The 14,211-nt window shown below is 36.9% G+C and overlaps 1 protein-coding gene across 7 annotated transcripts in view; it reads right to left on the bottom strand.

The window, feature by feature from the left end:
- Positions 1–789: 789 nt before the first annotated feature.
- The window catches only part of IL15 (interleukin 15), a 120,483-nt gene continuing 107,061 nt past the window's right edge, over positions 790–14,211 (bottom strand). For 6 of the 7 annotated variants that reach the window (XM_074338483.1, XM_019730787.2, XM_019730786.2 and 3 more), the window contains exons 3-7: positions 13,585–13,682; positions 11,909–11,993; positions 6,532–6,576; positions 3,916–4,053; positions 790–1,197 (exon numbers count right to left, since the gene is read on the bottom strand). In XM_074338483.1, coding sequence (XP_074194584.1) covers positions 1,087–1,197; positions 3,916–4,053; positions 6,532–6,576; positions 11,909–11,993; positions 13,585–13,682 — 477 coding nt within the window. In that variant the 3' untranslated portion in view covers positions 790–1,086. The other variant, XM_074338484.1, reaches the window with a different exon arrangement.

Genomic DNA, 14,211 nt, shown 5'->3' on the forward strand with positions numbered 1-14,211 from the left:
CACAAGAGCATGAATGGGGCACTGGGTAATAAAAAACTGTTTCAATAGAGAACTGGTTTGTACAGTGAAATGGAAAGAAAGCAAATTCACAGGAGATTAATTCCTACCTACAGCTTCTGGGTGAAGGTTGTCAGAAGTGAACTGGGTCCCAGAAAGAAATGTGTGCTAAGACAAGAATATTTCATGTTAGTCATAAGTCATTATTAAAAGAAAGCTTGCAAATTTTAGACCATATATTGCAAAAAATTATATGCACACTTCTTTTATGTCAAAAAATGTTGGCTCTTACACATCAGCAGTTTATTTTACAAACACAGCAAAACAATGTGAAAATAAAATACCTGAACTTGGAAAAGCATGAAATATAAACACTGTTGCAACCGTTAGTGTTCTATACACAATTCTACCTATCAGGGAAGGTTTTTAGTGCAACCCCTGCCCACGATTTATTGATGCACCACATGCCTGTACTTGCAATTTGTTTCTTTCTTTTCTAACAGTTCTTTTATGTCAGTAACTAAGTTACAGCGTAGAGGGCTGGTTTCACACCTAGTTTCTCCTTTTTCTTTGGTTGTCAGTCAAGCCTTCCTCTAAGTGCTCCACATAGAGTGGAGAAGTAAACGAAAGCCAAAGCCGGAAGTCAGTGGTTCCATGCAAACTAGAGCGTACTGTTTACCCATAGCAGTTGTGCTCAGTCTCCATAGTTGGTGAATAATTTGATTTATCACCTTGAACAAAGGTCCCCTGTTTTCTTTTAGGAAATCAAAATATCAGTGCAATTTCAAAGGATAAAATATGTATACAATTTTATTCAACATTTTTATATTATGCTACAAATGTACAATTTCAACAATAAATTAAAAATAAAGGAACATAATAAGGCTGAGGACAGTTCGTAGACAGCATGTTACTCAATGCCATTTTTCTGCCTTCATTTCTAAGAGTTCATCTGATCCAAGATCCTGATCATCTTCTCCCTGGGAAAAATGTTTTGGCAGCATATTTGAAACGCAGAGTGTTTCGCGGCCAGTGAGCAATGGGAAGATATTTGTTAATAACAGAAATGCTGAACAGGATCAGGTGCAATCAGGAAGTGTTGATAAACATTTGCACAATATGTGTAAAACTCCGCAAAAATTCTTTCACATTTTTTTCCTCTAGTTCCTCACATTCTTTGCATCCAGATTCAGTTATAGTCTGCCAAAGAAAAAGAAAGAATTCTGTTGGAAACTCTGATATATTTCTTTCCTGGGAATAGCCCATCATTTGAACCATATGGTGAGGTCTTGAGACATGAAAACTTAGGCAAACTAATATCATATTATGAAGAACTGGGAGACTTCAAGAACTGACCTTCTTTTTCCTGTAATGGATTAAGGACGTTGAAAAACACACGCCATGTCTATCAGATGATGGACTTCTTAGAGCCCCTCAATGATTTCTGATTATCCACCCTAGCATGAAGTCTATGCCTTCCTTCATGGCACACAGGCCTTCCTTGAGCTGTTCCTTACCTATTTCTTGCACTTTTCACCACTGCCTCAAATGATATGCCCCAGGGACACTGAGCTCATGCCTGTATCCCCATGCACACAGCAAGCCCTTCCATGCTTCAGTGCCTTTCCTTTTCTGTCTGTCCCACACAGCCTATTCCAGGCACTACTATTACTACACCTAAGCTTACTCAGTGCTGTCAACACTAGGAAGTCTTTCCTGAACCTCTAAGCTCCCAGGGTTGGAATAACTGTCTCATTGCTACATTCTCAGAATCCCTTGTTTAGATTCTTCCTCACAGCACAGCACATATTACATTGATGCTGTGGAGTTCTATGCCTATTTATACCCCTGTTCTCTAAGCAATTCCAGGAGAGTGAGGCCGTGTATTTCCCTAGCATTTGGCACGGGGCCTGGCACAGAGTATTCACCCCATCATTATTGGTTGAATTGAACCATTTAGGTGAATGCCACAATTGTTGTAATTGAAACAGTTCCATGGATAACTAGAATATCCCAAATGTGGTCATTATAAATACACTTTTGAGAGGTCATCTTCACCATGAAAGCTATGCCAGCAAAAATCAAAATTGGATTTTACATCCATTAAGCATTTGAAATTCAGATTCACCAATATTTATCAAGCACGGACTCTAGGCCAGGCACTGTCATGTTCCATATAATGCTGTCCGACTTGATCGTGAAAAGTAACCACGTCAGATGGGAAGGCAGATATGAAATGACTCATCTCAGCTGACATCATCAACAAAATTCTGCAAGTCCAGGCCTCTGGCTGTGTGATCCTGCCCACTTCCTCCATGACATGTGCCACACTGTGTCGTGATGGGCGTGAGCACGAACATGCAGGTGGAAGAGTGGCCCACTGTTACTCTGATGAATTTATTTGTGGCATGGCTCAGTCTTTCTATCAACAAGATAGAGATAACGTATCACAGGAGTATTTTAAGCATTAATATATTCATTTCATAAATATATTGACTATCTAGTATGGGCCAGGCATCGTTCTGGGAATTAGGATACAACTGAAAAACATAAAAATACCTGCCCCTTTGAAGCTGACATCCTAGTCAGGAAGAGCAGACAATATTCATTAAGTAAAATACATAGTATATCAGAGAGAGGGACCTGCTGAGAGGGGATAGGGAATGCTGACGTGGAGATGGGACTGCAACCGTAAAGAGGTGACATCACCGAGAATGGGACAGTTAAGCACAGACTTAAAGCAGCCTGTGATTGTTAGAAAAGCCCAAGGTGTCCAGCCCCCCTCGCTCAGTGTCTTTGCACTTTGGCCTCTGCCTGAACATACTCCTCCAGGTATCCTTCTGTCTCATTCTCTCCTATCTTTGCCAAATGTCAGCATAGGAGGCAAACCTCTAAAATAGAATCCCAGCCCCCGTACCTGCCTTCTTTTTGGCCACTGGACTTAATAAATTATTGCCTTATTATTCACTTGCTTATTGATTGGTACATTTATGCTTCCTCTCTCCTTAAGAGCCGGGACCATATGCGGTTTTTGTTTTTTCTCCCTTTTGTTTTTATGAGGGCCTACAATGGGGCCCCACGAGTATTTGTTAAATTAATGAATTGTTATTATGCCTTTGTTGTTTATAAAGCTTCTTTCTATCCACTTGGCCACTAGTGTTGTCATGAAAGCCATAATCCTTTGTACTTCACGGCCTTTGCATAGCTGATCCCCCAGCTTTCCATGGGAGTCCCTGATATTTGTCCTCTTGGAACCCTCTACTGTGCTTAGAATAGTCCAAATTATGCTCAAACTCTTGTATTTTTATTATTATCCTGTTGCAGCATTTATCCTTTCAGTAGATAAGACGACTCTGGAGTGAAACTGCTGACGTCTGAATCCTGGCTCCCCATTCTGCTGGCTGAGTGAATTGGAGGAAGTGATTCAAGCTCTCAGTGCTCCGCTTACTTAAAAGGTAAAACAGAAACAAAGGTAACTATCTCTCAGATTTATTGTGAGGATTCAATGAATTACCATTTAACCCTTGAAGAATGGTACCTGGCCTGAAGTAACAACCCAATAAATGTGAATTACTATTACTCATGCTAAACACTTTATTATATAATTAGACTAATGTCTATGCTCTGCACCTGGTGATAAACACCTGGAGATCAGTGGCGTGACTGGTTCAGCACTGTCACTCTAGCATGAAAACACACTGGCTGACATCATGCTGTAAATGTTTGTTGAATGAATAAATAATGAACAGTTGAGGATTGTGGGCACACCAGTGATGCTGCCACTTCTGGATGCCACGCCACTGGAATTCACTCCCTCTCCGTTTGGAGAGTCTGCTTGTCCACTATATCCAGCTCACGACTTCTCCAATCAAACCAAAAACATCCGCTGTAACGCTGTACAGCGGTTGGATAACTCACCCCATTGGAAGACAAGTTGCTGTTGGCTAGGACGATAAGGTTTTCTACTGTTTCTCTAATATGCATGTTATTCGTCTCCTCGGAAATGACACACAATTCCAAGAGAAAGCACTTCATCGCTGTTACTTTGCAACTGGGCTGAAAACAGAGTTACAAAGACCCATTTTGAAAAGAAATGAGTTATTTTCCCATTATTCATTTTCACAGATGCAATTCTGGTGTTTTAAAAAGTCAATCCAAATAGTGTACAAAGAAACACAATACCCCTAAGACGTATTACAAAGGAAGCAGCTTGATTATTTTTTTCCTTTTCATTTTGAAATTGAAACCAAAACAAACTGAAAACAAAACAATCAAGCAGGATGGTAATATTGTACAGAAGTGAAACTAGAACACGTGGAAATCATAGGCCACTCTTACTCACTAAGCACATTTCTTCTGTGTGAGAGGGTGATGATACTTGCCTGAGATTCTCAAAACCTTAATAAAGGTAGTACACATGGAAGAATTTTTAGAATCAGATTGTATCGTTAACATTTTAAACAATGATAGCTGCTAATCATGCTATTCCTGCAAGTTTCTAAGTTCCAGAGGCAGATGTGATTCTAAGAAATATATTAGAAAAATCAACATGGGGGTAGTACCTACTCACAGGCTGACCAAATCAGAAAGGTACCTTTGAGGTGCCACAAAAATATGTTTCCCACAGATTACTTGAACATAAACCTAAACTTAAAAGAAAGGAAATATGTAATGAGCGTCTGGGATCTGACCATGCCTTGTTTGACTTTGTGTTCTCCATACCTCACACAGTACCTGGGACACTGCAGACACTGAACAAATACTGAGTGAATGAATGAAGGAGGAGATATACCCATGTGCCTGGCACTGGCAGTACAGTAGTTCCCTCCCTCCCCCATTTGTGGTTTTGCTTTCCATGGTTTCAGGTACCTGTGGTCAACCACAGTCCAAAAAATATTAAGCAGAAAATTCTAGAAATAAACAATTCATAGGTCATGGCTCTATGATCCTCCTGACGTATCATCAGAAGGTCAATGGTAGCCTAACACTATTTTACAATGCCTACGTCATTCATCTCACTTCATCTCGTCATCTAGCATCATCATATCATAAGGGTATCAAACAACAAGATATTTTGAGAGAGAGAGAGAGAAAGGAAGAGAAAGCATATTTATATATCTCTTTGTAGCAAGTTGCTATAACTCCTACTTTATTACTATTTGTTATTGTTAATCTCCTACTGCGCCTAATTTATAAAATAAACTTTATCACAGGTATGTATATATAGGAACTAACATAGTATATATAGGGTTTGGTACCATCCGTGGTTTCAGGCATCCACTGGGGGTCTTGGAACAAAACCCCTGTGGATAAGGGGATTCCTTATCAGGCACAGCAGCTGCTCAGGATGGAAAGGGTAAATACTATCCCCAACTGATAATAAAGTAAATAATAAATAAAACAAAATCATAAAATAAATAATACAATTGAGGTTCAGAAATATTGAGTGACTTCCAAGTTAACACAGCTAGCAAGTGACTGAGTCGGGGTTTAAATCTAAATTTCAATCTCAGCTTCTTTCCATGAGTTGCAAGGTTATCTTCTTGCAAACAAACAAACAAAAACAAAAACAAAAAACCAAGCAACCTCAGGATGCTGAATGTTGGTGGTTAATGGACTGCTTTGTACTTTGAGAAAATGCAAAGGAAAATGGAAAACCTGCTGAAGCCAAAGGAGGGAGACAATTTCCATGTCAGCACTACTATCCGATGGGTTGATGAATATCTACTTTTCCTAGTTTCTGGCTGTGGCTTCTTTCCAGGGCTTAGGAAGTCTTGGTGGGGACAAAACCTTCTATCTCAGAGAAGTTCTAACTGAGGAATAACAGAGAGAGGACTCGCTGTTCTGAATGTACACAATCTAGAGTTTGTTTTGCAGGAGGTGAAGAAGTGGGGATTTGCTTCTTGATTTTTAGAAAACCAATCCAGAGGGAAAGGACCAGCAACATGATTGAAATCATACATGCCTTTAGACAATGTCAGTGCCTTAATGAAACAAGTTCAAGATCATTTTTGAATTCTGATAGGTTTTATGGGTTGTGTTTCTTTTCTCACATAGAATAACCAACCAGCCAGAATCCTTTTCAACAATTGTAGAGATTCATGCAAAATGTAGAACATAAATGCATTTAAGCAATTTGTAGAAAATACGATTAAATATGGTAATACACTGCAGCACTGGAAATAAGTGATATGTTGGATACTTTTAAATTGAATCAGTTAACCTGATTCTTGCATTTAATTACATCATGATCTAATTGCATCACAAAAATGTATAATATATTTTGTTTGACATTGATGGAAAAGGCTTTTATATACATGTATTTTAGGAAAATAGCATCTATGTAGCTCATTGTCTCCAAGTCCCACAAGCTCAACAATTACTTACAAAACTCATTGATCATATATTGTAAGAACATACCAAAATTTATATTTAAAAAGTATACACATTTCAGTAAAGTTATGAAAATGTACTTCTTAGATTTTTGAAAACTGGAAAATATAGTAATTTTGAAAAAAAATAAACTATACTCACACGAACATCACTTTCAGTATATAAAGTGGCATCAATATGTATAGACTGAAAGGAAACAAAATTAGATATAAAAGATTATGCACTGCTTTAGATATAATGAGAACAACCAGGCAATATTAAATTAAGCTTTTTAAATTAAATTCTTTATTTTGAGAGAATTTTAGATTCATGTGCAATTGTAAGAGCAAAAACAGTGAGATCCTGTGTCCCCTTCACCATTTCCCCCCAATGGTAATATCCTGCATAACCATAGTACAATGTTACAACCAGGAAATTGCATTGATGCAATCCACCCACTTTGTTCAGATTTCACCAGTCTTATGTGCACTATGGTGTGTGAGTGTGTGTGTTTCTATGCAATTTTATCAGATGTGTGAATTCATGTAACCACTACCAAGCTGAGATAAACAATTCCATCACCGTAAGGACCCTCCGATTACTCTTCCATAGCCCAAATCACAATCTCCCCACACATCTCACCCCCACCCTATGCTCCTAATTCCTGGCAACCACTTCTCTGCCCTCCACTGCTTTGATATCATTTCAAGAATGTTATACAAATGGAATCATACAGTATGTGACCTTTTGAAAAAAAAATAACAAAACTTTACTCTTTGAGTGGCCATAGGTTGATAGAAAGGTTTACAGAACATAAACAGAAAGTACAGAGAGTTCCCATATATCCTCTTGCCCACCCCTCTGTCATCCCGTCTTGTACCACTATCTTACATGAGTGTGTTACATCTATTACAATCGATGAGTCAATAGTGAATCACTTTTTAACTAAAGTCCATAGATTACATTAGAGTTCACTCTTGGTGTTGTACATTTGGTTTTAACAAATGTGTAATGACATGTACACACCATTACAGTATCATACAAAATAGTTTCACTGCCCTAAAAATCCTCTGTGCTCTGCCTATTCATCCTTCTCTCTCCCCTAACCTCTTGCAACCCCTGATGTTTTTACTGTCTCCATAGTTTTACCTTTTCCAGAATGTCATATAGTTGGAATCATATAATAGGCAGCCTTTTTAGACTTGCTTCTTTTAGCGATATGTTTTTAAATTTCCTCCATGTCTTTTCATAGCTCATTTATTTTTATCGCTGAGAAATATTCCATTGTATGGATGCACCACCATTTGTTTATCCAGATTGGCTTTTGTCACACAGCATAATACTCTGGAGATCCATGCAACTTGTTGTACCAGTAATTTGTTCTTTACTATTGCTCACTAATATTCCATGAGATGATCTACCATAGTTTAACTATTCACCTGTTTCAGGACATCTGTGTTGTTTCCAGTTTTTAGCTGTTAGAAATAAAGCTCTATGAACATTCACGTTCACGTATTTGTGTGAACACAAGTTTTCATTTCTCTGATATAAATATTCAAGTGTGCAATTGTTGGATCATATGGCAAATGAATGTTTTGTTTGATAAGAAACAGCCAAACTATTTCAGAGTTGCTACACCATTTTACATTCTCACCAACAATATAGGAACGATTCAATTTCTCCACAATCTTGCCAGAATTTGGCATTATCGCTAGTTTTTTGTTTTAGATATTCTTATAGGTGCACAGTGAGAAGTCATTGTGGTTTTAATTTGCATTCCCTAAATAAATACAGCCATGTATTGGTACTTTCTCCCCCCAAAAAGACCTGGGTTAATGTATTTCTTACTTTCTAATCTGTGTGCCTTTTCTTTTTTTCTTGCCTTATGCTTTTTAAATTTCATTTTTCATGCTTCACTGATTTACCTAAAGGTCCAATACTGTATTGAATAAGAGTGATGAGAGAAGACATCCTTCCCTGTGTGTCCGATCTTAGGGGAAAAACAATCAGTCCTTCACCACTAGGATGTTAGCTCTAGGTTGTTTGTATATGCTCTGTATCAAGTTGCAGTCCTCCCTCTAGTCTTTGTTTTCTGAGAGATTATATCATGAATAACTGTTGTCTTTTTAAAATCTTTTCTACATCAATTGATGTGATCATATGATTTTCTACCTTAGCTTGTTGATACGGTGGATTACACTGATTGATTTTCAAATATTGAACAGGTCTTGAATATCTGGAATAAATCCCATTTGGTCATTGGTAGATTTGACTTGCTAACATTTTATTGATATTTTTTGCATCTAAGTTCATTAGAGAGATTTGTAGTTTTCTTTTTTGGTACCGTCTTTGTCGGGTTTTAGCACCAGGGTAATATGTGTCTCCTAAAATGAGTTAGAAAGTATTCCCTCTTCTTCTATTTTCAGAAGAGACTTTAAAATTGGTGTTAATTTTTCCTTCAGTGCTTACTAGAATGCTCTAGTAAAAGACATTGGGCCTGAAGATTCTTTTTTTTGGAGCTAATATATGGCAAATTCAATGTCTTTGGTGGTTCTACAAGTTTTTAGGTTATCTATTTCATCTTTGTTATGTTTTGGCAGTTTGTGGTTTTTGAGGAATTGGTCCATTTCTACTAAGTTCTCAAATCTACCAGAGTAAACCTTTTTTATAGTTTTTCTTCATTATTCTTTTAATGACTACAGGTTCTATAGTGATAGTCCCCAACTTTAGTCCTGATATTCATGATTTGTGTCATCTTTCTTTTTATTTTTGTGTCAGAGGTTCATCAAATTTATTGATTTTTTTCCAAATAATGTATTAGCTGTATGTGTCATTGATTTCCCCTATTGTTTACCTGATTTCAATTTCAGTCATTTCTGTTCTTATCTTTATTATTTCCTTCCTTCTGCTGCTGTTGAGTTTATTTTGCTCTTCTCTTTCCAGTTTCTTGAGGTGGGAACTTAGATTGTTGATCTGAAGAGATCCTTCCTCTCTTCTAATGTCATCATTTAGGTTTATAAATTTTCCTCTTGGTAATGCTTTAGCTTAATCCCACATATCTTGATATGTTTCATTTTCATTCCATTCTACATATTTTTAAATATATTTTGAGACTGACTCTTTTACCCATGGAATATTTAGAAGTATATTATTTAATTTTTAAGTGTTTGGAGATTTTCCTGTTGTGTTTATGTAATTGACTTCTATTTGATTCCATTGTGGTCAGAGAATACACTGCAAGCTTTCAGTTCTGATAAATTTGTTAAAGTTTGTTTTATTGCCCAGGATATGGTCAGTCTTGGTGAATGGTGCTTGAAAAACTATTTATTCTTGGTTATTGGGTGAAGTATTCTATCTATGTAAATTAGATATTGTTGGTTGACTATTTTTCTATATCCCTGTTGTCCAATTTTTCTATATCCTTTCTGGTTTTCTGTCTCATAGCTCTAACTGTTATTGAGCCAGGTGGTCAAGTCCTCAGCTATAACTGTGAGTTTGTCTGTTTTTTCCTTTCAGTTCTGTTAGTATTTGCCTCATGCATTTTGAGGCTCTATTGTTTGATGTGTACACCTTTAAGATCATTATGTTTCCCTGGTAGATGAATCTTTTACCATTATGTAATGTCCCTCTTAACTCTAGTAATTTTAGTTGCTGTGAAGTCTACTTTATCTGATATTAATATAGCCAGTTCTGATTTTTTAAATTATTTTGGGCATGTCTATCAATTTCCTAGAGCTGCTGCAATAAAGTATCACAAAATAAGTGGCTTAAAACAACAATTTAGTCCCTTATAGTTCTGGAGGCCAAAATAAGTTCCCATCTCAAGAAACTAGAAAGAGAAGAGCAAAATGAACCCAATGCAAACAGAAGGAAGGAAATAATAAAGAGCAGAAATGACTGAAATTGAAATCAGGAAAACAATAGGGAAAATCAGGAGGGCCATGCCCTCTCTGGAGGGTCTAGAGAACAATCCTTCCCTTGCTCTCCCAGGCCTCTCGTGGCTCCTGGCAATCCTTGGACTTCCCTGACTTATAGCTGTATCATTCCAATCTTCTTTGGCTTGTGGTTACCTCCATTTGCACGTGGCCACTTTACTGTTAGTCTCTACGAGTCCTGTCCGCTTCTTATAAGGATACTAGTCATCGGATTTAGGGCCCAAACCACATCAGCATGACCTCATCTTAACTAATTATATTTGCAAAGATCCTATTCCCAAATAAGGTCACATTTTGAGATTCATGGTGGACATGTATTTTGAGGGGACTTTATTCAACCTCCGACAATATGGGATATACCTTCTCTCTTTTTCATTGCAACCTACCTATGTCATTGTATTTGAAGTGAATTCCTTGTAGACAAGCATAAAATTAATTTGTGTTTTGTTATCAATTCGGCCGAGGTCTGTCTCTTACTTGCATTCTCTTTCTCCTCTCCTTCTGGGATGCTAATGCTAGGAATGCTGAATCGTTCATTGTCTCAAAGATCTTTGAGGTTTTCTTTTTCTTTTTTTCAGTCTGTTTTCTCTCTATCATTCTATCTTCCAGTTCACCATCTTTCTTCTGTCATATTCATTCTGCTAATGAGCCCTCCAATTGATTTTGTATTTCAGTTATTGTATTTTTCATTTCTATAATCTCCATTTGGTTCCTTTTACATATTATTATTTATCTGCTAAGATTTTCTGCTTTGTTCAATCGTTTTCCATGGTATTTGTAATTGCCTGCTGGCATATATTTATGATGGCTGCTTTAAAATCCTTGTCAGATAATTCCAACATCTAACCCATGTCAGTTTCAGAGTCTGTTGATTGTCTTTTCTCATTCAAGTTGTGATGTCCCTGCTTCTTGATAGGATGAGTGACTTTCCATTGTATTCCGGTATTTTGGCAATTATGGTAAAAGACCCTGGTTCTATTTAAATCTTCTATTTTAGCCTGCCACCACGCAGGTTAGGGTTACTATGCGGGTTCTGACCTGTTTGTGTGTTGGGATTCCAATGACAATTCAGTGTTTAGAGTCTTTGTGGTGCTAACTTGGAAGGATGGCTCCCCTCATGCCCCTGGGACTCCCACTGGTCCTTACTGTGTCACCCACTGCCAGGAAAAGGCACTTCCCTGGCCACAGTTGTCAGTGGGCTCCTTTTCCCTGCTCCCCTGCAGGTTCTACCAGGCCAGCTGCTGTCTTTACGTGAGAGAGGGGTTCTCTAGCCCTCAGAACAGACAGCCTTCCCCGGGGTCAGGCCATTCCACCCTGCAAACACCACAAAGATGCCTGGTTTCTCTGGTAGGAGAAGGGAATCTCTGGTCTGTGGTGACAGAGAGCTCTTCATGCTGGGCCACTTATAAATTGAGTTTTAAAGATAATTAGGATCTGAAAATTGTAAGTAAACGATTTCACTTGAGGCTTTACAAGGCTCATAAATTTCTACAAAAATATTACTGTTTCAAGTGAGATTTCATTAAGACTGACAGCCAAACACAGGGAGAGGCATACTCCACAGCAATTATACCAGATACTTTATGGAAAATATAAATACTTACTTGAATAAGAATTTCAATTTTTCTCAAATCACTTGCTACATGCTGCCAGTTTGCCTCTGTTTTAGGAAGACCTGCACTGACACAGCTGAAAGCAAAACCAAACAGTAAAGCATTTTGAATAAACATAGTATTGTCTTGATGAATACTAAAGGCAACAGAGCCATTAAGAATTTTTTACGCTGAAAAAAAATAAAAAATATTTTTTTTACTCTGCACAGTGAAATGACTATTATCCTTGTGTTTGTGCATTCCACAGCCTCAGCAATGAATAGAAACACCAAACATGTAGTACAAAACGTGACCCTTTAAGTTCACTTGGGGACTGACAAGTCAGGATTAGAGAAAAGCCTCATTTGGAGCGATAACTTGTAAAAACCTGGTGCAACGTATTATAATGAAACAAAAACAGTACCTGATGTGTGGTAATACTCAGTAAATGTTTTTGAATGAATTACTGGTTTTCTTTAAGTAGAGGTCCCATCAGACTTTTAAGTCCAATAAATAGGAAAAATTCTTAAAATGAGAAACAATCATTTTCATGTAATGATTTTGACAGTAAAGGTTCTTTACAGTAGATTAAATGTGTCCCTTCTATGTCACTCACATTATTACTATGTTTGCAACAGTTTTATCCATAAACATTACAGACTTTAGCCCAGTCTAGGCTAAATGATCATATACTTACTCATTTTGGTAAAATAGAAATTTAATATCTGGAGAAAAGACACATACACTGACCAAGTGACTGTGGAACCATTCTTAAAGCTATAGGAAGAATAATTGCTCCCTGGATTTTTATAGACGCATGAGAACTAACACTAATCTTTCTTGTGAGCAAGACTTACTTGCACAAATCTACCATTTCCCATACCAGGGAGGTATTAGTAGAACTGAACTGAGTCAGATCACTTACCGTGTTTCCCCGAAAATAAGACCTAGCCGGACCATCAGCTCCAATGTGTCTTCTGGAGCAAAAATTAATATAAGACTTAGCATTACATTACATTATATTATATTATATGACCTGGACTTATATTATAGTAAAATATGACTGGGTCTTATCTTAATTTTTTCTCCAAAAGACGCATCAGAGCTGATGGCCCTTCTAGGTCTTACTTTCGGGGAAACACAGTAACTATAGGTTGGGTGCTTAGGCCAAGAGGGTACCATGTATTATCTGCATCTAAGAAAGAAGAAAAATGTTAACAGGCATGGAAAAATATGAGTGTTTACTAGGAGGAAAAATAAAAGGTTTAAATAATGACAGAAATGTTTACAACTAAACTAGGATAAGGCTGGGATAGGAGAAGTCAGTGCCAGGAAATAGATACACAAAGTAACATGGGCAAGCCCTAAATATCTATCTTCTTACTGCAATGAAAATCATGCAGGATATTAATAAGGAATGTACTTCCAAATTGTATTAGAGAACAAGAGGTCCACTCAATTTATAAGTTTAAATTTATTTGGAGGATATAATACTCATTTCTATACTACTAGAAGAAAACAATGCTCCGTTGTGTGTTTACAAACCTCTTCTGAGTCTCCATAATCTTCAAATACTGACCACCTAAGGTGTAAGCAAACTGAACATAAACAAAATTAATAGAGAAGATGTTGGAGAAAGTGATTATGGCCATTAGCATAATGATATTTATGGCTAAAGATAAAATTACCTGAAAATGAAGACATGAATACCAGCCTCAGCTAAAAAATGACTGTTTAGAAGTAAACACAGATAGCACTGGATGGACGTCCTTCTCAATTCTGTTTTCTGAAAAACATAATCAGAGAGAAAATGGTTAATTTTTTTAGTTAAAAAGCAATATTTAAATTAATGTTTAGCTTATCATATCTTAGAAAAAATTTAGGCATCAATATTCCTTATCGAAATTAATAAAACTAGAATTTAACTTTTTTGCTCCCCGCTCCAGCTCTGTTTCTTATGGGCAAAATTCTTTAATATGCTTTTAGTACATAAGAAAATGTACATATCTACTACTATCACCACTATTCTTTTTCTATTATCCTTGAACTCCCTCTCGTCCTTCTTTCATTTTTAATAGTCCAACATATTTTGTACAGCACAGATTAACAACATAACTTTACTAGTTCTATATGAAGTTCATGTAGCTATATAAAAATTAATTCTATATTAACATCATTTAGAGAAAAATTGGACAGAAACGGAACCAATAAAAATACTCTATGGCGTCCTGAGGGTCACTGCATAATAATTTTTCTTGATAATTTAGGAAAATCACTTAACTTAGAACTTCCTAGAGTTTTGATACCTTTGTCAG

This window comes from Rhinolophus sinicus, linkage group LG07 (assembly GCF_036562045.2).
Source record: "Rhinolophus sinicus isolate RSC01 linkage group LG07, ASM3656204v1, whole genome shotgun sequence".
Taxonomy (NCBI): Eukaryota; Metazoa; Chordata; class Mammalia; order Chiroptera; family Rhinolophidae; genus Rhinolophus; species Rhinolophus sinicus.